The sequence below is a fragment of the Orcinus orca genome, chromosome 4 (assembly GCF_937001465.1).
Source record: "Orcinus orca chromosome 4, mOrcOrc1.1, whole genome shotgun sequence".
In the NCBI taxonomy this organism is placed as follows: domain Eukaryota; kingdom Metazoa; phylum Chordata; class Mammalia; order Artiodactyla; family Delphinidae; genus Orcinus; species Orcinus orca.
The window spans coordinates 14,192,790-14,219,325 of NC_064562.1; the positions used below are offsets into that span (position 1 = coordinate 14,192,790).

The 26,536-nt window shown below is 34.6% G+C and overlaps 1 protein-coding gene across 3 annotated transcripts in view; it reads left to right on the forward strand.

The window, feature by feature from the left end:
* GRID2 (glutamate ionotropic receptor delta type subunit 2) overlaps positions 1-26,536 on the forward strand; it is a 1,386,623-nt gene that overhangs the window by 1,044,559 nt on the left and 315,528 nt on the right. For all 3 annotated transcript variants that reach the window (XM_004276975.4, XM_049709175.1, XM_049709174.1), the window contains one exon: positions 24,817-25,129. In XM_004276975.4, coding sequence (XP_004277023.1) covers positions 24,817-25,129 — 313 coding nt within the window. The remainder of the gene's footprint in view (positions 1-24,816; positions 25,130-26,536) is intronic.

The following is a 26,536-nucleotide window of genomic DNA, read 5'->3' on the forward strand; positions in this document are numbered from 1 at the left end:
TAAGCTAATAAGACTCTGACTTTCTGCTTGAGCTCTAGCTACCTGTTGTTGCCTACCTGAGGTGGGTCCTCAGTGAATGAGCCATATAAAAGTAGATCTCACCCAAAGCAGTTACCATCTGTCAAGGGTGGAGTACTTTTCAATTTATGTCTGCTTTCAGCTGATACGCAATCTGTTCAATGTGTGTTTTTTAAAAATTGCATCCAGAATTTACAATTGTTATTCTTTGTTGGGTTAACCCAATAAAAAATTATTCCACTATTGCCAGAACTGGAATTATTTCTGGAATACTGAAAAGTATTCAGAAAGCTAAAGGATCTAAGTTGTTTCTAAGAGATGTAGAAGAGAAAAAAAAAATAAGAGGTTTTGAAGACAGTGATAGGAAAAACAATAAAGCTCTTTTTCATATCCTTTAAAACTTTACTAACGTCAGTTTATTTAATAAACCCATTACATATGGAATTTTATTTGCAAAAGGTTAATAGAAATATTTTAATAGGCTAACAGGAATCATCAATCCTCATCTCTCTTATAAAAACTATGACTATTTATCTTACATTCCTTTATTATAAACCCACAAAACAAGCGTTCTGTCTTTGTATTTCTGAGGGGTCCTGCCTGAACTGAACCCAGATAAGCAATTATATTAAAATAAAGATAAACAAAAGGAAAGGCATTATGCAAGTTTATCCTATAGATATAGTAGATAAAAATCCTTAAGAATTATCACGCTAACAATCTTCACTTACTAAATGCAAGTTAAAAGTACCAAGCATTATAATGAGGCTAATGTTGGTGCTGTTTTTAATTTGGTTGTGTGCTCGCTCCAGTTAGTTAGATTTTTGAGATTTGCTTCCTCACCTATGAAATGAGGAATACAAGTATGTTAGTGGGAAGATCACTTCCAACTATGATTTTTTAAAAACACTTTAAGAATTTATTGCATAAAAACCACACACAAGCAATTGTATGTTGTTCTTCATAAACAATTTGTTTTTATTTGCATGTAAGAGCATATCATTATTGTATGATAATGTAAAGTTCAGCAGGGTCCTTTTACATAGCAAAAATTCAGGCTTAGAGAAGCTGACTGACAAATGTATGATTTTTTAGCTGGAAAAAATATAAAGCTATTTATTGCAACTAGATTTTATTTTCTTCAAGAAGATATTTAGCCATTCTGACTAGGCTTTAAGAAATACTTTTTAAGCAGGTAAAAGTGAAGAAGCTTACATAAGAGTTTGTTGGAGCAGGTAGAGACAGGGGAAGAAAACTGAGAGAATGTGACTAATGAGAACATGCTCTATAGCACAGGGTACTCTTACTTAATGCACTGTAGTAACCTAAATGGGAAGGAAGTCCAAAAGGGAGGGACTTTTGCTGTACAGTAGAAGCTAACACAACATTGTAAGGCAACTATACTCCAATAAAAATTAATTTAAAAAAAAAGAAAAGAAAACAAACTTATGGTAGCCAAAGAGGAGAGGTGGGGGGGAGGAATAAATTAGGAGGTTGGGATTAACATATACACACTACTATATATAAAATAAATAATCAACAAGGACTTTCTGTATAGCACAGGGAACTCTAGTCAATATTATATAATAACCTATATGGGAAGAGAATCTGAAAAAGAATGGATATATGTATATATATAACTGAATTACTTTGCTGTCCACCTGAAACTAACACAACATTGTAAATCAGCTATACCCCAATATAAAATAAAAATTAAATTAAAAAAATGAAAGCAACAGGAAGATAACATTTTCAGAAGGAATGGGCAGTCACTGTATTCTATTACTAATAGAGATGTATGCTCTAATTTTCAGCAACTTAAAATGTCAATTCAATTATGCAAGTAGTAATGCAGTAAAATATCATAAAGTAATTTAGATTATCCAACAAGAATCATCATTAAAATGTTACCAGGATTATTGACCCCTGTAAAGCAAAATAACACTGTTGCAACGGCATAATAATGTCATGACAGAGTTCCAGAAAAGTGAGCTTATTATTGTTATATATATTTTACTAGTGTAGACATTTTTCATGAATCTAAGTGTATTTAAAATAGCAGTAAATATTGCCATTGAATACCTCTATACATGACGTAAGACTTCTAAAATTAACAAGACTGTCTGCCTTCCTAAGGGGAAACCAAAATTGAACGTTTTCTAGAGTATTTGTCATGATGATTATGGAAAAACACATTAAAAACGAGTCAGAGAGGGAACATGGGAAGTATCAGAGGCTTAAAAATAATGGAATAAGTTATATGGAAACTATCAATAGCTGCATGTATACAAAATTTTAAATCATCAATAAATCAAAAACAATAATAACTAAATTAAATTACAAATGACACGCTGGAAAATATTTGCAAAAGTATGATGCATTGTTAGCCTCACTGCTTCACTGCTTCACCTACATGAAGAAGGATAAAATCCATAAGAAAATACTAAGATCCCCATAGGTAAAGCTGTAAAAGATACGAACTAGACTTTCAAAAGAAGAAACTGATAGATAATAGAAATCTAAAAGGAAATCTAGTGTAGTGGAGTAGGGCAATTAATAAAGTAAAAAACTAAAGTAAGTTGATGAAATATGAAAGTTTAGTGCTTTTATAAGGAAAGAGCTAAAACTTCGTGTTATATTACTTGGAATTCTTTTATATGCTGTGTTTTAAAATAAAAAATAGAATATCATTGGAATTAGAAGCACATATTTCAGTCAGCAATATACTTGACAGCAATGACAAGAAAGGTACCATAGGGAATGAAAAAAAACATAGCTTGAAATGGACCGAATAATAATTATTAGCACTTATGTAGAGCTTACTATTGCCGAAGCAGTCACACAACCCTGTGAGGTAGGTAGTACTATTATCCCAATAGTGTGGATGATGAAACTGAACTGAACCCAAATAAGCAATTATAGTTAGGGAGCTAAAGAGTTAGGGAGCTAAAGTAACTTGCCCACGGTCACTTAGCCAAGTTGTGGAGAATTCATGATTCAAACCCAGGCAGTGTGAATCCAGAGTCCAAGTGCTCATCCCCCTTAACCAGTTAACAGAGAGGAACAGAGTTCTAGTGTAAGTTTGGTCTTAAAAGCATTTTAATAAACCAAATTACAGACAATGAGGAAAATAATACTCAGAAACAGTTCACCGCAGGTTTTAAGACCTGCAAATTCAAAGAAGGTTCAGATGGAGTTTGGTTGAATATGAATCGAGGATAAAAAAATAAGATTACATAGAGAAGGATTGGGGGAGTGACAAAAAACATTTGCATCTTTCAACTTCTCAAAAAATCTCACTTTTTATCTCAAAAACCTGTTCTTCTTTTCCTTTTTTTTAAAAAAAATTAAAGCTCCTTAGAAAGGCATCCATTGTTTTCTGAAGTCTACGTCTCAATCCCTACATTTTGTCACACTCCATATAGATCGCATTGAGCTTCAATCTGCTTTGCCTGGCCTCACTCACTGCATCTTCCTATATTTTCAACCCCAGCTAAACTCATCCTTTGTCCCATAAGGCTTTCAAACTATTCCCATTTTTTGATAATTCTGTCTTCTGGGTACATCTATTTCACTTTTCAAATGACTCTTTGTCGGGGGGAAAGTATATATATATATAGAGAGAGAGAGAGAGACTGACCTCTTCCCTTTTCTTTCCATAGTCCCTCTTTTGGAACCAGAGGGCTGAGGTTGTGTTTACTTTATTTTGTGTGCCAGGCAGAATGCCCTATATTCATCCTTTCATTCCCCATGTGTTTCTGAATGCATGGTATGTTCTGGGCACTGTGCCTAGCATCACAGATACAAAGGAATGGAAGACATCATTCCTGCCTTCAGAGATCTCACAGTGTACAAGGAAGACAAATGTGCAAATAAATCATTAAAACACAGTGTGATCAATGCCATAGGGTAATGCATACAGGGTGCCTTGGCAACCAGAGGGTGGAGTGGCAGCCTCTGCCTGAGGAGTTGAAAAGATTTCACATAAGAGGAGAAATTTGAGCTAGGTCTTGAGGATGAGTAGGAGTGTGAGAAGCAACAGTAGGGATAATTATAAAAGCATGCTTGCCATGCTAAAGAGTTTGGACTTTATCACTTAGCCAGTGAAAATTATAAAAGGTTTTTACATAAGAGAAAAGTGGGATTTAATTTATGTTTAAGAAAGATAACTGAGGTAAGGCCAAGGATGCATTGGAGTGAAGAAGGGAAAAGACAAATGTCTTTTTCAACAATCTAGAGAGGAAAAAAGGGTGTCTAAACTTAACAGCAATAGGCGATTAGCCCCCAAAACTGATTTTGAGACAGCAATCAATATTCCAAGAAAAAATGACTAGAACTAGAATTTTTTCCAAGAAAAAATGACTAGAAGTTGGAGGAGAAGAGAAAGGACATGTTGAGATTTAGTGAGAAATTTAGCAGAGGGCCATGAGCAGATGGACACTCAATGACAGAGTTAGGGAATGTAGAAGAACAGATTAGAAAAGAGCAACAGAGATACAGAGCTTGGCTCTAGACATTTTAATTTTAGGATGGCCAAAGAACATCCAGATGGAATTGTCTAGAAACAATTAGTAAATGCACCTGGAACCCATGTGGATGATGTCTAGAGCTAAAAAAAAAAAGAAAAAAAAAAGTTTAAGAAATATAGGTCTTCCTCTTTCTAGAAGATGATTGTCATTCCGTGTAGCGCAATGCGCCACTACAAGTTTTTTCGTTCCAAGTCTTTGGACTTCATAACATTGAAATTGTTTTTCGTCATTTCCAACATCCCATAAATATTTGTCAAGGACAAAGAAAAGGAATGTGGATCTTTATTCTTCTCATATAAATAACTTTGTACACATGACTTCCGGCTTTCATATATAAAGGAGAAGAAACTAGCTCGCTTGTATGGCAGCTCCAAAACTAAAAGATTGTTGCACATATAAGGGGGTTGAATATATTTTGTAAAACTCTGATGCGTTAGTATTTCTGTGCTGTTCTAAAGATTAGTTTTTACTTATATTAATTAAAGATACAGAAACTATATATTCAATCATGTTAAATGGGACACAACTTGGGGATTTTCCTCAATCTTATTTTTCATCAGCTTCTCACACTCATATAATATGCTGCTCAAATTTTTTGTGTGTGCAATATGAACATTTGAACATTTCAGTCAGGTACTGAGCCAGAAAAGGTAATTGAAGTTTTTAGAAAACTTATGTGCTTAGAAAATATTTTGTTGTCTTGAAATATTAATAATTTATAGCTGGAAAAATAGGATCAAGACTTGATCACTGGTTTGTAAATTTAGGAAGCGTTTGATTAACAATTTGATGAAAGCATTTAGTGGGTACAGGAATAGTTTAAATACTTGAGATTAAAGGCTTTCCACAAACCCCTTTCTAAGAAAGTTTAGCTTAGAAATCTTAGAACGCTTTCTAAGGAAGTTGAGAGCTGTGGTACCTGTTTTGATCAGAAAGGTAGTTTCTCTTTGCTCTAGTAGTTTTATGATTTGTACTGGTTTTTTTTGTTTCTGTTGTCATTTGTTTAAAAAAAATGTTAAAATTGTAGGGGGCTTCCCTGGTGGCGCAGTGGTTGAGAGTCCGCCTGCATCGCAGGGGACGCGGGTTCGTGCCCCGGTCTAGGAAGATCCCACATGCCGCGGAGCGCCTGGGCCCCGTGAGCCGTGGCCGCTGAACCTGCCCGTCCGGAGCCTGTGCTCTGCAACGGGAGAGGCCACAGCAGTGAGAGGCCCGCGTACCGAGGAAAAAAAAAAAAAGTTAAAATTGTAAATCACGTCTAATCATAGTGAACTGTTAAACTTCTACTGTATCTTTATTTTAAGGAAAAATGAGAATAAAATTATCTTGTTGGTCCTAAAAAAAAAAAAGAAAGAAAGAAAAAGAAATATAGGTATTCCTCTCACCTCCATTATAAAAACTAAATTGGGAGTATTGAAGTAACATGAAGATCATGCACAAAATGGTACGTGAGCCTGGACAAGGAGAACTGGTGTTATTACTTTTGCTTCAAAGAAAGACAGAAAACGCTGGAGGGAAGAGAGAGCTCACTTGGGAGGAGGGTTTAGAGGACCTGAGAAGGTGGTGAGCTGACCTCTTTCCCATCCTCACTGGAGAGGAGTGGCAGGGGCAGTCCGGAAGGCATCAGGCATAAAGATAGGCCCATAGAGTTGGATGTATCTGTGTTACAAGAACAAGCTGCGGGAGACACAATGGTTAACACCATTCTCATCTCAATTTTTTAAGAAGTCAGGGTTGGGATGATTCCTTTGGCCTAGAGAAGACAGAAGTGGTTAGCTAGGACAAAGGCCAGAAGCTGCCTCTTGAACAAGCCACCCCCTGGATCAGGAGAAGGCAGTGTTTGAGGAGCCACGCTTGTGGATGAAAAGGGTCCTCAGTTGGATGCCTGAAGATCATCAAGTATGCCCCACAGTTACACACACACAAACCCATATATATTTCCATTATATCTTTCCATGACTGTAAACCAGCCTGAAAATATCTGTATCCACCAATGAAACTTCACTCACCAGAGAATTGCTCCCCCCACACACCTGCCCAGTGATAAATGCTAACAAGCCTTGCGAAACAAAAAGGTAGTTTTTCAAAGGGAATCAATAAAATGTGTAAAGGGAAAAAGAAGTCCTCATAGAGACTTTAAATTAGACACTAAGATTTTAATTCTTTAAATTAGATTGAACAAGCATTAATGGACTAATTGAATTTCCCAGAGTATGTCAGCTGTAGTCGGGCAAGAAGTTGAAAAAGTACATGTGGTCATAAGAATGCATGTCTGTATGTCTGAATAGAGAGTGTTCAAAAATAATCCACTGGATATACATATTGGATGGAGCTGGATCACAGATGTGGGAAGTAACACAAACTGTGTGTATGTAAGAAGAGAAAAAAATGACCCAAAATATTTGTTGTTGATAAGGAAAGAATTTAACACTAATGAAGGAGAAGGATGAAAAGAGATCTGTGAAAGGAAGTAAATTATGTAGATGCAAATGACTTAGTGAACGGTTGTAGAAGCAATTTTCTAAATTTGCAGGTGATATTGAATTGGCAGACATTGCAAACAGTAAGGAGCAATTCAATCAGATAAAGGACTTGAATCATTAAGTACTTGGTCTAATAGATGGCAAGCACAGATAAGTGGTGAATAATAAGTCTTGAATCAAAGCTAAAGAACAGTGAGTGAATATTTGCCAAAGGGAATGATGTTGTCCAGGAATGGCTTTAAGGTTTAAAGAAACTTACAGGCTAGGACAAACAAAAATTCAGTAAAATATGTGTAGAATTAAAAAGATTTGGTGGGCTATAGGATATAAATTAAGAGACTACTGCATCAATCAAAGCCAAGGTGATACAAAGACTGGTGCTATGATAAGAAAATCTCATAACTTGAGGATATATAAATCCTGAAATCCACTGTTGGCTATTGAAATGCCATCTATTACCTAGATTTTCATCTGTCTCCGGTCATGGTTTGGGGATAAAATTAAAGAGGAAGATAACTTCCAGGCATAAAAGAGAGTGCAGATTTGTGTGAGACCATTCTAAGTAACTTTTAAAGAGCATTTCAACCATGAGACTCTATATGATTCTATGGACATAATCTTAGGGAATTGTTTAGATTGATCGGTCATTTTTATTTAGGATGCTTATTCCATAAAATAATGGTCTATGTTAGTCTGGAAATTATAAACATAGAGAAATATACCACAAATGAAAGAGGATAATAATTTATATGGTCTAGGAAGGTAATTGATATGATAGAGAATGCACTCCTTCTTTCCCTGTGTTTTTGCAAAGTTGAGAACTTTATTAAATAAGTTTAACTTCAATATTGAAGAGAAATAGAAAACATCCTTTACACAACATTGAAGCCATATTTGGAATCTTTAGACAGTCACTCACATGGATGTACCAACCCCATTTGAGGAGTTTGTTTTAAATTCACATACTAATATCAGAATGTTTATTTCACTCTATAGAAAGTAGAGGCATGTCTTGAAAGGTATTTCTGTGTTTACTCTTGACTGCCATTTGGATACTTCAGATTTTAATTGTTTTAAGTCTTAATGATTCTGAGTTTTCTCTTTGTAATTTGTATAAATTTGTGTAATTTTATAGTGACAGGCTTTAAAATAAGTAAAGATTTCCCTGATTAAAAAACAAGCAGGGCTTCCCTGGTGGCGCAGTGGTTAAGAATCCGCCTGCCATTTCAGGGGACACAGGTTCGAGCCCTGGTCCAGGAAGATCCCACAAGCCGCGGAGCAGCTAAGCCCGTGCTCCACAATTACTGAGCCTGTGCTCTAGAGCCCATGTGCCACAACTACTGATCCCCCGTGCCACAACTACTGAAGTCTGCGCGCCTAGAGACCGTGCTCCGCAACAAGAGAAGCCACCACAATGCGAAGCCCGGGCACCGCAACAAAGAGTAGTCCCGGCTCTCAGCGACTAGAGAAAACCTGTGCGCAGCAACAAAGACCCAAAGCAGCCAAAAATAAATAAATTAAATAAATAAATTTAAAAAAAACAACGAGCAAACACCCAAGCACCTCACAAGACTCAACTGTATCAAGGGAGGAGGTGACTGCAGAGGCTCCAGATACATGTGTGAGGACATCTAATGTATCTCTTACTCATTTTATATTTCACTTAATGCCACACAGAATTGCTAGAACAGCCTTTACAGATTCACTTCTCATAGAGACAAACTGTTTCTGGGAGCTAGTTCTTTCTCATTTACAGAGAACTTACATTTGCCCCCCTGCAGAGGTCTGAAAACATCTTTAATAGCAGTCTTAAGTGAATTCTAGAATGATTGAAAAGGTTACTGTAATGAAAATAAAAATTCACTCAATTTTGGTCATTATCCTTGGTGTGCATTTTACTGAAATGTGGATTTACAGTTTGGGCATTTCAGGCAGTGATTGCTTCCATATGCTCTGTTCACAAGCAGCCTGAAGATGACTTTTCAGAAAGTTAAAAAAAGTCTCTCTACACGACTGAAAAACTCTTTCTGATGGCCCTTTTATTTGAAGATGGTAGCATTCCTCTTGGGAATTGTAGAAATGCTATTATTTTTAAATCCCTTTTAATGCTGCAGGATAATACCTGAACCACTGCAATTTATGAATAACCTGTAGCTTGCTTCCCACTCGACATTCAACAAGCATTTATTGGGGCCTAATGTGTAGCTGGCATTGTAGGGAATACATAAAATATAAAACACAGAGTTCTTGTTCTCTAAAAGCTAAGTAGGAAGGAGGAGAGAGAGAGATCCAACACATATCCAACACTTTTCTTACTATCTACACTTCAACTTCTGATGAACTTATCCAGTGTCAAGGATTTAATTGTCATCTATAAGTAGACAACTTTTAATTTGTTTCTTCAGCCCAGACATCTCATCTGAATTGCAGACTTACAGTTCTTGCTACTACTCAGCATTTCCTCTTAGATGCCTAGTGGGCACTTCAAATGTAACATGTTCAAAACTGAATTCCTGATTTCACCACCACCCTGTCACAGTGTATGGCAACTCTAATCTTCAAGTTACTCAGTCCAAAACCTTTGAGTTACCCTTGACTTCTTTTTTCTCTGTTTTACGTCATACACGGTGCATCAACAGTGTGTGTGTGTGTGTGTGTGTGTGTGTGTGTGTGTGTGTGTGTGTGTGTGTGTGGGGGGGGGGGGGGGGGGGGGGGGTACGCGGGCCTCTCCCTGTTGCAGCCTCTCCTGTTGCGGAGCACAGGCTCCGGACACACAGGCTCAGCGGCCATGGCTCACGGGCCCAGCCGCTCCGCGGCATGTGGGATCTTCCCGGACCGGGGCATGAACCCGTGTCCCCTGCATCGGCAGGCGGACTCTCAACCATTGCGCCACCAGGGAAGCCCCATGTATCAACAATTTTTTCTGGCTATAAATTTGAAATATATCCTAAATATGATCACTTCTTACACTTCACTACTAACCACTGATGCAAACCACTGTTTCATCTCCTTAGGACTACTTCCATGGCCTCTTAACTACCCACCAGGCTACAGCTTTTTCCTTCTGTAATCGTTTTCAATAGAGCAGTGAAAGTGATTATTTTAAAATGTCAGTCAGATCATACCACCCTCTCGCTAAAACCCTGCAGTGCTTTTCCACATTATTCAATGTGAGAATTATTCAGATTCTTAGAGTTGCCTATAATGCCTTCTGTGCTCATTCATACACATATACATGCACCATCATGTCTGTTAATCTCTTCCTTCTAACTACTTCCCCAGTATGCGTATTGCTTAGGGTCAACTCGGAAGTCAGAAAAATAAGAGTAAGAATTTAAAACCACATACATGCCAAAAGAAAAAGAAAAATGGAGCTATGAATAATTGCTGGGTAAGTAATTAGGAGAAAGAAATAATGCAGAAACCATGAAAGCAAGAGTTTGTCAGATGTAGCAAGTAGAGTATGGTGGGCATGGCCAACTCCACAATTTGTTCACCTATAACCTTTGGCAAGCTACTCACTTTCTCTGAACCTCAGATTGTCCTCTCTACAAGGAGGATAGTGATACCCTTGTACAGGGCTGTACATAGAGAAATATACCTAGCATATGTGGAGGTTCAACTCACCCAGGTGAGCCAAAAACGTTAAAATCTAGACTACTAAAGTCAGAGGACCTGGCTGATAGCTTGATATGGAAAACACCTGTAAAGTCAATGACTTCCTCACAATGACAGAGACTTCTTCAAGCAGTAGACAGCCTTGAAATCTAATTCTTTCCTTCCAAAATTTAGGGTTATATAAAAACACCTATTCCTCTTACCACATAGCAAAGAGCAAGTAAGTCAACAGACCTGTTTTGGAAATCTACTGTGAGCAAAGCAGTGTGAAAAATATTTAGGGGGATAGAACACTATGAACATAAAGCTCCTGCCTCAAGAAGTTTATAACTAAGAAGATAAAATAGATATTTATGGTATAAGTACTATATGAGAGCTGCAGAAAAACAGAGAGATGAGGGGTAAGGCTCCGGGGGAGGGGCAATGTCATGAACTCAGGTAAAAATTATATATACACACATATCTATGTGCATATATACGCTATGTATACAGATATATAGAAACAGAGAGGGAGACTTGTGAAAACTAAACTCTTTCTAGAGGGACTTTAAAATTATATCATTATGTGAATGTGCATGGTGTGGGCAGGGTTTTGAGAGAGAGAGTTAGAAGTGATGCATGTGGTTTCTGGGAAGAGGCTTAGAAATAAGACTAATAATGACAACATAAACACTAAACTAATAATATTGTTGTCACTATGGTGTTGTCAGAGGCAAAACATCTGTTGCAATAATGAAAAGTATTAATTTCTAGAAATAGTGTGGTGAGCTCCAAGAAACAGGTTTTGATTGAATATAATCCAAATTGCAAGATCAAAATCTATTGCTTATAAGGGGCAAGAAAAAGGAAACGTTCTAAAAATTCTTCAAGGAAGAATGATTAAATTTATCAGAGTACCGTCATAATCATAATCATATTGCGTACCTACCATCTGCTATTTATGTGCTGAAAATTCAAAGGTGACAAAAATAACTGTTGCTTTAAATTCTGTGCACACTTTAGAAAGATTGAATAGCTCTGTGTGTGTGTTACTCAAAGATATTATATAATATTATTTAAAGTTTGATCAAATATTGAAAAAAATATATAGGCATATGTATCGATATATGTAAAAGTAGAAAAGAATCTGGAAGGACATGCATCAATCTTGAAACAGTGGCTATACGTGAAGGTGTGGAAAAGACTGCTGATTGTCCTTAAATATCTGTTCCCTCCTTTCTTAGTAACATAGCTCCTGAATTATAGCCAAATACTGACTGTCCACCATGTACATTTCTTGGCTTCTCTCCTGATGTATGGTCATGTGACTAAGTTCTAACCAATGAGAAGTGTCAGTCATGTGACTAAGTTTTAACCAATGAGAAGTGTCATGAGAATTAAAAAGAAGTGTCATTAGAACCTTCTGGAAATGTTCTTAAAGGGAGGACTTTTGTTCTTACTCTGATCCTCCTCTTTCCTCCTCGCTGGAATGTCAGTAGAATGGCTGTAGCTTAAACAGCCATCTTAAACCATGAGTTGGAAGCTTTGTACTGAGCAGAGCAGAACAAGAGAATATGAGCTGATTTCTAACTCTGGAAGCTTTATCAGCCCGGGACTGTCAGCCGTGAGACTCCTTCTATATTGACATTTAATCCAGTGATATTTTGAGCATTTCTTTCATTTGTAAGAAGAAAATAGGATGGTTTTATATAATTTGACCCTTTAAAATCTAAGATATATTTGTATATTGCTTTTACAGTTTAATGTTTAAATTTACTTTTCATCTTAGTTTTGCTTTTCTTTGTTTTATAGATGGAAAACTTACTAGCCAGTGCTGAAATGTATGTTTTTCTGTTATGTTTTGTTTTCACATTGGCCTATCTTCCATGTTGAGCTAAATGGACTCATATGATTTAATTACCTGACAAATTTACAGTTAGAAAATTTCTTTTCTCACATTTTTAACAGCTAAAACTTGGAAAATGTTTAACTTGCAAATAAGTACCTTACACCGATATTCACCGACTTCTCATGTTTGAGCCCTGCCAAAAATATTTCTCTTCTTATGTCTCTACTGAGTCTGGAAGACATTTTTACAAGTTATTCCACTACTGAAATTTTAGGAATTTTTGAGACTTCTCTCCACTTAAGATGTTGAATCAAGCATAAGCATCTACCTCTTCCTTTTTAGACCTCAAATGACATAACCATACAACCATAGAGGAAAATTTAATATATTACTCTAAATTAAGGTAGGGTGCCTTCCATGAACCAGAGTTGTCAGATTTCAGGAAAGCACACTCCTAAGAAATTGTAGCTTTATCAGAGGACCCCAGAAAAATTCCATTAATTATCAAATTGGATGTAAGTATCTCATTCCAACAGAGATAATATTGGAGTCCCAAACGAGATTGCAAGTCTATGGGTGAGAAGAGAGGGCAGGGAAGGCATAAGTGATTTCATAAGAAAGAAGAAAAGGAAGCAGAGAACATGCATGAAGAGAGCCAAAATAACCTTCAGAAAGAGAAAGTTTAATACCAAGTGTTAATGTGCAGAACACAAATCTGGAACTTGTTATTCCACAACACTGGCTAAGGGGAAGGGACTTAAAAGTGTGCCAGCATAGTACCCTCAGGAAAGCGTTACTTCTGGAGCATCAAGAGAAATTAGAGAATATATGTGCTCCTTGGAGACATGGTAGTGAAGGTAGAGGTCAGTAAAAGAGCAAAATTAAGAATTCTGTAGAAACCAAGCAGAAACAACACATACCAACCCACTGCCACCCACCCCCAAACATCCTCCATTGAAGAAAGCAATGTTACTACACTGACAGAAGGAAGTACTATTGAACAAGGAATCTTATCTACAAGTTATCCAGGAATAGAAAAATAATTGGACAAGTTCTATTCAAAACTAAGAATTAAAGAAAGTATGTCAGTATGTTTTAAAAGTTGATCAGCATTCTCCTCACACAACCACAGAGCAAAATAAAATTGTAACATAACACTTCAAACTGAATTAAATGTCTCAAACAAGCATTTGAAATGTTTTAAGGAGAAAATCTAACAGAATCACAAATTCAGAAGCTAATCATTTAAATGGCCAAATGACAAAGAAATGCAACAACCTCAGGATATATTTTTTAAAAAAAAGACAAAAATTATAAGACATAAAGTACAAATTGCTCGAAGGAAATTAAATTACATTGAAGAACAGCAAGAAAAAATAATTAAAATGAAATAAAGAAGTAAAAATGTTCAGAGTAAATGAATCAAAATGGAAAATAGGCCAAAAGTATAGCATATGTATTTGAAGTCTCTGAAGAAGAAAAGCAACACAATGGTACAATTAATATTTAAATCTATAATCTAAGGAAACTTTCTGAAAATGAAACAAATGCACTTAGTGTTCCTAGAAAAGTTGATCCAGGACAATGAACTCTGAGCTATGTCTTAGTAAAATTATTAGACTTCAAAGACAAAAAAAAAGAAATCCTCAAGGCAAAAAAATCAAACTACTTTTAATGGTAGAAAGTTAAATCATTATCAGACTTCTCAAGAGCAACACACGAAGAAAGCCAGCACTAGAGAAGCACTATCAAGAATTTTTTTTTTAAGTGCAGGCCAAATATTCTGTAATCCATTCAAGATCTCCTTCATGGCTACAGAGAAAAGAGTTTTAAACACACAAGTGCTAAGAGAAAAGTGGACACTTGAGCCCCTCCTGATGAAACAACTAGAGTATGAGCTTCATTCAACCATGAAATAACAGGATAAACTTGACAAAACGACTAATAGTGATCATTTAATATATTTAACTGTAGAAATGATGCTAAAACAAGGTTAGAAACATGGGTTAAATGATAATTTGAAATCATAGTATGGTATAAAAAATGAAAGGATGGTCTTATTAAACACTGGGAGAAAAACAGGGAAAAAAGGGGAAAATAGAATATCATTATTAACTAGTATAGAAAATAAGTGGAAGTCACCTATTTCATTTAAAACAAAGAAAAAAAAACAGAAAGAAGGTTAAGTGAAAAAAAGTGGGGAGTAAGGGTACTATAAAAGGTATAAATATAAAGTTAACCACTATAACAAAAGTACAAACCTTTCTAAAAAGAAAAAAGTAGCAAAAACAAACCACAGAGAAAAACACACAGATATACAAAATTCAAATAATAATAAATAACAAATAATGAAATATATCTTTTGTGTATATATCAAACACAAAATCCTGATAATATACTATCTTCTAAAACACACATAAACATTGACAAAAATCAGTCATGGATTAGGTCTCATGGAAAACACCATTAAGTTCCACTGAGTGGATATATTACAACTAAATTTCTCTGATCAAAATACAATAAAACTAGAAAAAAAAACCAAAATTAAAAAATTTTTCCATCTGAAATTAAGAAAGCCTTCTATTAAACAACTTTTGGGAAAAAGAAATACAAATATATATTACAGAGCTTTTTTAAGACATGGTAGTGAAAACACTACATATGAATCTATAAAGAATATTTAAAGGAGTGATTCATAGTCTTAAAAATCCATATCAGGGCTTCCCTGGTGGCACAGTGGTTGAGGATCCGCCTGCCGATGCAGGGGACATGGGTTCGTGCCCCGGTCCGGGAAGATCCCACGTGCCGCGGAGCGGCTAGGCCCATGAGCCGTGGCCGCTGAGCCAGCGCGTCTGGAGCCTGTGCTCCGCAATGGGAGAGGCCACAACAGTGAGAGGCCCGCATACCAAAAAAAAAAAAAAAAAAAACCCATATCAATAAAAATGAAAAAAATGGAAGTAAATATATTTAATTCCATCTTCAAAAGCTAAAAAAAATATACAGCAAATTTTAACAGAAGATATAAGGAAGATAAAAATAAAAGGAGAAAGTAATAAGGTAAATAATTTTTTAAGTAAATTAAATTAATAAGTTAAATCTTGGTTCTTAGAAAATATCAACAGAAGACAAATCATTAGCTAATCCAATCAAATAAAGAGTAAAGAACTTAGACCAATTTATACAAAAAGTTATCAAGGAATTACCCCACAAAGGAGGACCAGGCCTGAGTGTTTCACAGGTGAACTCAACTAGTCTTTTAGAGAAGAGATAGATCCAATATTATTCCAGATTTAAGGAGACTAAGAGATACAACAACTAAACGCAAGACATGATCCTGGACTAAAGTGTAGGATGGGACAGTATTGGGATCAGTGACAAGGTTGTAATATGGACTGTAGATTAAAGTATGGCATCAATGTAAATTTCCTGAATTTGATAACAGTACTGTTGTTCTGTGTACAGAATATCATTGTTATTTTAAAATAACACATATAGTTGCACTCTGAAAGAGGGAAAAATTAGACTTCAATAAATAGACTAGAATAAATAGAAAAGTATGTTCTTATATCCAAAGACTGTTGAAATATTTTTTTCTGACTAAATTACGTTATCTTGGAGTCCATTCAGCATCCCAAAGTGAATTTATGAATTTATGAGAATGATTTAAAATACATTTGAAGATATATTTACATGGTTTTAGCTTAAAAAAACTCTGAAGGTGATAAAAAGGGAAAGGAAGAAATTCTTGAGCTGTAGATACTGACATAAAGGTAAAACAATTAAAACTGTATGAAATTGGACCAATAAAAAAGAATAGAAATCCCAGAATGTGTGTGTGTGTTTGTGTGTGTGTGTGTATGCATGTGTGACTGTATGAATTAAGCATATGCTGAAAGAGTCATTTCAAGCCAGGAGAGAAATTATACTTTCTTCTAGAACAATACTCAGGTAATGGGCTAATTGTTTGAAGGAAGGAAGTAATTATGTTCACATCACATTGACTCTGGAGACAGCCTGCCTAGATTGGAATCCTGGATTTTAGCTCTATGACCTTAGTCAAGTTACTTAATCTATCTGTGTCTCAATTTTCTTATCTATAAAATAAAAATAACAATACTATTTATCTCACAGAATGTTTGTGAAGGTTAATTGAATTAAATATTGAAAAGTATTCAGCTCATAATAAGCACTATATAAATGTTAAATAGTAGTGGCTGTAATAGTAGTAGTAACAAAATATCCTTGGTACTTGTCTTAATTGGATTTTTAGATGGCTTATCATGTGCTAAGCTATAATCAAAATAATACCATTCTTAATATTATTTAGCCATAAGAAAGAATGAAATTCTGCCATTTGTAGCAATGTGGATGGACCTAGAGAATATTATGCTTAGTGAATTAAGTCAGACAGAGAGAAACAAATACTGTATGATATCACTTATATGTGGAGTCTAAAAAATAAAATGAATGTATATAGCAAAACAGAAGCAACTCAGATATAACATTAAGGGAGTTGCAATAGTGGTCATCTTATTGGAATTTGACTGTTTTCTTTATAATTTTTTGTTCCTTAAAATTTTTCTAGGATTTTTAAGTATTATCTTAATTTCAGAGTAAAAGTTACTTTAACCACAATTTCATTGGTTCAACCTCGATATTTATTCATTTCCAGTGGTATATTTGAAAAGTAGTGGATATTGTAGTATGTGTTTATAATTGAAACTGAAATATTAATCTGTAACCGTGACATAACATATCTGTGTTTCTTTCAAAGAAATGCATAAAATCTTGACATTGAGAAAATTAATAATTTGTGATTAATTTTACAGTTTGATTATTTTTCTTTTCCCCAACTTACATATTATATTTATTTAGAAAGGTCTGTTGAAACTTTAAAGTCTTTTAAAGTCTTTAGAACAAAAATATTTACATTACCATATTAGCAAATAGAGAATTATCGTAATATAAGGTCTCAAGAAATAATTTTTTAAATTACAATTTCAAGGTTGGAAAGGCTCTTATATTACCAATTTCAGTCTATTCATTATACAGATGAGTAATCTAAATTGCTGGTTTGGCTACTTGCCCAAAGTCATGTCATATATCTTAAATGAAGATGTAAAACTCGAACACATTCTTCCTTTCTTCTTCCCTCTCACCTTTCCTCCCTTCCATCCTTCCTCCCCCCTTCCTTTCTTCCTCTCTTACCTTTCTTCAATGTCTACTTTCTCCCTAGCAAACCTGAAATTTTTACATTAAAACATTATTTCAAGACTAAAAAATATAAAATGATATTTAAGAAAGCTGTCAAGAAATTTTTAAAATTTATGCATAGTTCATACTTGGTGAAGAGTAGAAGAAAATGTATGGTTTAAGAAGCTGAATAGGCAGAGATAGACCTAGTCCTTGTTAAATGTGTGCTAAAGCTCTTCAGTAAATATTTTCCTTCCACTTTGCACAAAAAATCTTTAAGGTGGGAATGATAAGGGGAAAATACTTAAAGTAATTGAAGCTCATGATAGGCATTTTTAATGAGTTTGAATTTCCACGTCCAAATGAACGATATCCCAGGGGGATAAATGCATTTCCTGAGGTGATATATGAGTTACTATAGATAATGTGTACAAAACATGAAAAAGAGGGCTGTTATATAGTTGGAGGTTGGCATATTCAAAATTAGAAAAGGAAATTTATTCTGACAGAGCAATGAATTTGATTTTATTCTCTGGTAAAATTATGGAATGGATTATTAATCAGATGTGTTGTAGATGGTAAAAAAAAAAAGTAAGCAGTTCATTTTCTTTTTTGATGGCATTAGCTATTCATAAAATGAATATCTGATTATTCATATATTTTGAGTTCAATAATGCCTTTTACAAAACACTTAAAAACTATATAGAGGACTTCTCTGGTGGTGCAATGGGTAAGAATCCGCCTGCCAATTCAGGGGACATGGGTTCAAGCCCTGTTCCGGGAAGACCCTACATGCCGTGGAGCAACTAAGCCCGTTTGCCACAACTACTGAGCCTGCACTCTAGAGCCTGCGAGCCACAACTACTGAGCCCACGTGCCACTACTACTGAAGCCCACATGCCTAGAGACTGTGCTCCGCAACAAGAGAAGGCACCGCAATGAGAAGACTGCGCACTGCAACGAAGAGTAGCCCCCACTCGCCACAACTAGAGAAAGCCCGTGCACAGCAACGAAGACCCAACACAGCCAAAAAATAAATAAATAAAATTAAAAAACAAAACAAAACTATATAGAGCTACTTGGCTAAATGACAGTGTAGTAAAGAATACTCATAGGTGATTAAAAAACATATCTCGGGTATTAACTAATTAGCTGTTTTCAAAGGGGGTAGAACTTTAGAGGCAAGTTTCAATACTTTGAGCTTTCCCATGTACTCTTCATCAATGTTTTACTAGTAATATGATTGAAGAATTAAAGGCCTGCTTCTCAAACTTCCAAATGATGCAGAGCTAGCAGAAAACGTTGATATAATGGTTGATAGTAAAGATTCAAAATATTTCAGATAGATGTGAAGGTCAAAAGAAACAAAGAATGAAATTGATGAAAGATAAATACAAGATCCAACATTTTGCTTCAAAATCAACTGCATAGGATTTCTGAGGACTTCTGGATTGATAGTATTTTATTTTAAAATATTTTGAAAATTTATTTAATCCTAAGTTTAAGTCAATTGTAATTCACCTAGTAAAAATGATTCAGACTCCAATGTCATTTAAAAAACTGTATTATTCTTATCATCTGAGGAAACATTTATGAATTGAACTGTGTTCACAGGCAAATGACCAGTATTTTGAGGGATATGGAAATCATATCTTGAGAAGAGTGATTGAATAAGCAAATTATTTTTTATTTTAAAATAATATTTCCAAGTAAGGAATAAGATAGCATTCGACAGGTATTTTAAGAATAGTCGTAGAACAGATCTATTTAGATTTATAATGTGATGTATTGATAACAAAGCTAACACACTTAATAGAGGATACAGAGAAGCATATATCAATCATAATAACACCAAGGCTTTGTATTAATTAGAATATTGCAAATATAAATTGTTCATCTTAGCAACTGGGCTTGTTATACTATTAAATAATATAGTGTTTGTGGAGCATGTAACAAGGTACTAGGTATATAGTAAACATTAAATAAATGTATAACTATTGGTATTATTAACATAATGTCGTTAACATTATGTTCAAGCATAAACTAGATAATTGTTAGATATGATCAGTTATTTCAAATTAAATTTAGAGTAAATGTGTTCCAACTTCTCTGAGTGTAAACTTCTAAGAGTCAATGATCATGTGGCGTATTTGTCATGCCCTATTGTATTATCCATCCATCTCCTTCTCATGACTTGAAAGAATGTAAATATTTCCTTTCAAGAAAAATGTTACAACTGTGTAATTAGAATAGTTTTGAAAAACAATTATCTATATTCCAGGTTTAGTGCTAATTATCACAATTCAAATAATCACTTTTACATTAAACACTTGACATATAATAATATTTTGTAATATATTAAACATACTATAGTAGACTCAATTACCTTAGCTAGTGGCAAATGACATAAACATAAATAAATTGATAAGCCAAGAACTTGATTTTAATTATTGAAGTAAGCATTCATGAAGATATAAATTTTTTGTCACTGCTACAAAATTTAGCAAATTTTTATATTGCCATTTTATTTTTATTCTGTAAAATTCCCTCTCCGTCAAGTATGCTGAGAAATAGAGAGATAATTTATAAGAATTGGGTAATGAATATCTAGTGAATGTTCTATCTTCTTTCATTCATATATGAAACAAGTATTTATTAATCATGAATCTATGCCAGACAAATGTGCTTGATACAGGAACATGTCATTTTTTTTAAAAAGTGACAGTCCCTGCCTTCACAGAGCTTGTGGTCTAGTAGAAAAATTCATTGTTCAAAAATCATACAAATAATGTAAAATTGCAACTCTCATACTGTTAGGGAAGTGAGGGATACAGGCTTCTGATGGTGTAAACAAAAAGAATTACTATTCCAGTCAAAAGAGCCATGGATAGCTTTCCTGAGGAAGTGATAATTGAGCTGATTTATGAATATGAATAAAAGTTTACTTGAAGAAGTTTCAGGAGGGTCAATTCAGACAGTACAATCAGCATGTATGAAGATCATGCATTGGGAAGAAGTGCTGGAAAGAAAAATGGTCCAGTAGGAATATGTCGAGGTAGGTGGAAGATAGTGTATCCAAAGATATATAGGCTTTGTTAAAGATTTTAATCTTTTTCCTAAAAGCAGTGCAAATCCACTGAAAACCTTTACATTGTGGCAGGGACAGGATCAGATGTGCTCAACAGAAAGAACACTTTGGCTGCAATAGGGAGGTTAGAGATGAGAAAAGGTAGATTTCAGGTAGACTCGTAAGGAGCCCTGGAAAGCAATGATGAGAGCTGAAAATAGTAGAGAAGTGAATGAATATTAGGATTCTCAGTAGGTAGAATCAGAAGTGACAGACAGGATAGGGAAATAAGACTGAGAAAAATAATGAGATCACCGAGATTTAAGACTTACATAAGAAGATTTTCACTGAAGCAGAAAATATTGGAAGAGGACTGGTTTGAGTTGAATGCCTCTAGTATGATCTTGGCCATGTTAAATTTGAGATGTTTTTGAGACATCCAATAGAAATATCAATTATGTAATTGCATAAATCAGTATATACTCCAGAGCTCATCTCTGTATCTACAAATGTAAATTTTGTAAATCATGTGTATAGATGGGAGTCAATGGAGGTAATGATATGAATGGGATTGCCTAGGCAGAGGATCTCATATGAAAAAAGGGTGTAGGTCCAAGTCCAGAGGATTGCCAACATGGGCTTGAAAAGGAACTGAGAAAGAGGCTTAATCATGACATGAAATTCAAGGAAAATAATGTTTATGGTGGAGGGGGCCATCATCACTGTCAAATATTGTCAAGAAGCCTAAACAGATGAGCACTAAATTATATCCATTTGATTCAATAGTGTAAACATTAAGAAGCGCTGCGTCCATTGAGTAGTCGAACACTCGATAATATGAATACAAAAGAGTCTTCCAGAGTGACTGTGAGGTGTGGAAATACAGACAAATCTTTAGAGAAAATTGACTATGAAAAAGTGAGAGAGAAAGGGTAGCAAGTGGGAGTCAGAAGTCAGAGAGAGTAAAAGGAAAGGTTTTTCTCTTTTTGTTTTTATTTTAATGAGAAAGAGTTAACCTTTTCATGGGAAATCAACAATTGGTAGATGATGTTGAATACAAGAGATGGGAGTTTAAGCATCTGAACTGGAGGGGATTTGTTGATAAGTTTACTGATGGAGGTTTGGCATTAGAAAGGAGACATCTCCTCTATCACAAATAAAAGTTAAATAGAATAAGCTGGATGTGGGGTATAGGTTGAGAAGTAGAAATAAGTGTGAATTTTAATTCAGTATCTTCTGATTCTCTATAAAGTAGCAGTGAATGTCATCTGAGAATTAGGAAGATTAAATGTTTTATGAGGCTAATGGTTTGAAAAGTCATTGTTGAAACTGAACAAGTGAGTTGACATACACATACACACATGCATGCATACATACAGAAATAAATAGACTAATAATAGAAGGAAAGAGAAAGAGAGAGAGAAAGAAAGAGAAAGAAAGATAAGAAAGAAAGGGAGGGGAGGGAGGAAGAAAGATACATGTGATTGATCCTTTCTGGTTACTTAGACATATTCAAAAAGTTTTAGGACCATCTTTCTGAATCAGTGGTTCTTGCCTTTTTTTTTTCTGCTCCAGTACAGCTTCTCTACAAGTAAGGACTATCACATACTCATATCAAGCATGGTGGTCTGCTATATCACTGATTCTGAAGGCTGGATTGAGGTACTTCCTTAGGAAGGTGTATACAAATCTCAGAGACAGGAAAATGTGTGTGTATAAGTATGTGTCTTGTGTGTATGCAAATGCATTTGTGCAGTTTGAAAAAGCCCATTATATGATTCTAGTATCCTCTCCACAGGGAGACTGGCAATTTCTTCTTGAGAATAGAATAGCCAAGTGTTGAAAGTGGACCAGAATTGAGGAAGTTCTCCATAGAACTAGGACAAGCAATTACTATATTTAATAAATATTTTAGCACATACAAAATAATCAGTTCACTTTTCCAAAAGAAAATAATAACAAACCACAGCACATCTTCCCTAGATATTTTTCTTTATTACATTATAGAAATTCACTTTGTGATACATACAAATATCTATTATTAAAATCAGTATAGTGACTATTCTAATTCATAATCATTAAATGTAAAACATTTATTTATTAGCAAAATATTTATGAACATTTACAAATATTCAATCAACATGTCAGCAAATCTCTCCTTAGGTGGAATTTTCTGACTTTAGTTGAGTCATAAAATGCTTTGGGTCCCTAGTGCATCAATTCGTAAATTACTGATCCACAGTACTTTAATATCCTGAAAAAAGAAATGTACTTTTTGAGAGCCTAATTGAATCTTGAGGAGTTGTTTATTCACCATTAAGATTGAGATAAATGAGTCAGCTCACAATAGTCATACTAAGGACAGTTATATTCATTTCACAAATAGATAAACTGAAGCTCAGAAAAGGTAGGACTAGAGAGCTAAGGATCCAGGTTAGATTTTCCTTCTGAAAAGACCCAATTCCTAGTAACTAAGCTATGCTAAATAAATATATGAGCTTGAAAGCAATAACTATTTCTCTGAAAATTCATTTCTATATAGAGTTATTAACTTTAATACCTCTCAGTTAATAATCCGAAACTCATAATTCTTATGTTAATGTAGCCTTGTTGCAGTGTAAATAGTACAATTAAGAAAAGCAAAATTTCAGACTCTTTTAAGGTAAAAACTCTCCTAAAACCAGTTATTCTAATTGCTTACAATATGAGTCATTTGGAAAACAAACGATTTCTTGCAGTATGGTAAAGTGATTATATTATGAGCCCTGGCTTTGCAGTAAGAAAAACATTGCTTTAATATCTGGCTTCTAAACTTATTAACTGTGAGAACTGAATGAGTTACTTAAACTCTTGAAGTTTCAGTTTCTTCGTCTATGAAATGGAGAGGAAAACATGTAATTCATAACTCATTGTAAGGATTAAATGAGAAAAGTTATTTAAATACTTAGCACTGTATAGATGGGCTGATACACACACACACATACACGCAATGCTTAACTTTAGCTAGACTGTTTTTGCAGCTGTTATTACTTCAGAGACTAGATGTATGGGAATTGGTTTAGCATTCCACTAGGCATGTTAATTTTCATGTCTTTTTTTTTTCTCCAAAGGCATTAAAACCAGTTTCTATATTCTTTCATCAAACTATTAAAAAAAAAGAATAATAAAAATGTTCAATTTACTATTGTTTGTGTTTGTCTGAAAGGAGTTTTGCACAGCTTTAGTCACAGCCACAGATAATTATTTCAAATAAGATGCATCTTTTAGATATTTAAATATGTTTTCATATCATAGAATTTAAATGTGAAGTCATTTGTTATGTGCTGTCACTGCAATTCTGCCATGTGCCTTATATAAGTAAAATAGCATGTGCTCTGTGTGGTTCTGAGTGCTAACACTGAGAATCCGAGACACATACTGAGAACAATGGTTATTGCTCCAAGAAGAATTATCTGTTTCCTTAATCTTTAATTGTTCATTAAAATGTTTCGAGGTTTAAAAATAAAATTATGGTAGCAACCCCTGGTGTATGATGTTATAACTTAATGCTATGAAATCTCTAATAAATTCTAATATATTTAGAACCCAATAATATAAATTTTGATCCAGAGAAATCTAAACCAAGGGTGAAATGCCACGTTGAGGTTTTTTTTTTTTTTGATAACTTAGATGTTAAGAACATGTTGAATATCTTGGGAACATTTTCTCAGGAAAAATTCTTTAGAATAAGTTTTACCTTTGCTACTGTGTTAATGATGGCTTTGATAAAATGACCCAAGGAAAAAAGACAATTTCCTTCAGGCATTATCTGTGTCTGAAATATTCTTCACTGATTTCACATGCACTGATAATATGAACAAGGTAATTTGTCTAACTCTGGTGGGCCAAGATTTGCAGTAGGAAATGAAAAATTCACATATAGGTCTTCTCTAAGAAGTCTCTGCAGTGTTTTTCAGTTTATATAAAAAGGCTTAAGATGTTGCCTGAGGCATCTATTTTATTTTCCTCAAGGCAAGCTAAAGTGCCACAAATCAAGTTGTTTTTCACACTATTAATGTATTCCTGTCTCTTTCAATTTCTCAGAGGGCCGACATAGGGATTTCTGCTTTGACTATCACCCCAGACCGTGAGAATGTGGTGGACTTTACAACACGTTACATGGACTACTCAGTGGGAGTCCTACTTCGAAGGGCTGAAAAGACAGTGGATATGTTTGCCTGTCTTGCACCATTTGATCTCTCACTATGGGCTTGCATTGCTGGCACAGTTCTTCTGGTCGGTCTACTGGTCTACCTCTTGAATTGGCTTAATCCCCCAAGATTACAAATGGGATCGATGACTTCTACCACTCTCTACAACTCCATGTGGTTTGTGTATGGATCCTTTGTACAGCAAGGTAAGGAAAATATATATATTTCAGTACAAAAAAGGAATGTGATGTTTCATATGCCATGCATTCAGTTAAGAACGTTCTGTGTCTTGACATCAGTAAGTGTTCTAAAGGTCTTTACAGCAATGCTAAGAAAAGAACATTTCTTGCTCTTTCCTAGTGGATCTCAAACAGCAGATTTTCAGTAAAAAATGGTACAGTATCTTTTGCTGTAAGTTCAGTTTTATCAACAAAGCCAAAGATGAATGTCAGAGGTAAGGTTCACAAGAAACTCAAGAGGAGATTTTCCTTCCCAAGCTCCGATTCTGAGAAATAGCCTTTCTATTTCTCAGATAAATACTTACTGAGATTTATGAAAATACTTACTACCAGAGCAGATATTGCTTAATTATTTATGTGTATAAGAGATGTTAAGACTTGCTGTTTGTTGAGAGACATTGTTTCATGTATTAAAAATATTCATTGGCAGTGAAAAGACTTTAAGATTCTGATAAGAAATTTACGCTTTATCTTTCACTTTAATATATAATTTTTACCAGTTAACTTATAATTTCATTATATTCTAAACAATGTCTTTGTTGTGTTATTCAGTAGTCAATCTGCCTACTCTTTAAACTTATCTAGGTAATTACTTGACTCTTATTGTTTCAGAATAGAACAATATTTATTGAGCCCCTTACTTGAGACTACTGCCATCATAGAAAATGAAATAATAAAATACTTAGGGGATTGATAGTTTCTTGCAAACTTGTCATATGTATTGAAGAGAAGACATAGGTGTCACAATGGAGACACATGATTCTTTTGCCTTAATATTTACAACTCTCAATAACATCTTACTTTTTATATACACTTGCTATTGGATCTTCCATTAAATTTCATTCTTTCTATTCTCATTTAACTAATCATAAGGTTTGTCTAGACTTTTCATCTCTACTTTCTCACATAAAATCTATCCCGCAAAACTCTGTAAGCATGCTTTTTCCCGCTACCTTTCTGTATCTGTGTATCTTTATTGCAGATATTTTTGGTCCATTCATTAATCACTAATCTAGTAGATATTTAATCCATGCTATTTATTTAAGTAGAACTTTGCTAGGCACTGAGTATACAGTTGGGAGCAAGGGAGTCGTTGCCATCATTGAGCTACAAGTCTTGTGGGATGCAAACATGTAAAATCCACGTGTGATAGAGACTGTTAGAGATCATAGTCGTGGAGAGGGTGAATATATCTTAATGTTGCAAAGAAGGCTTTTTGAATTAGTACTGTATAAACAGAGACAGAAGTAACTATGCAAAGAGCTTATTGAAGAAGAGGATGGGGGAAAGGATACATAGATGGTAGGATAGAATTTAAGACCAAGAAGTGAGGGAGAAATCAGAATAGACTATGCAGAATAGACTATGGGGCTG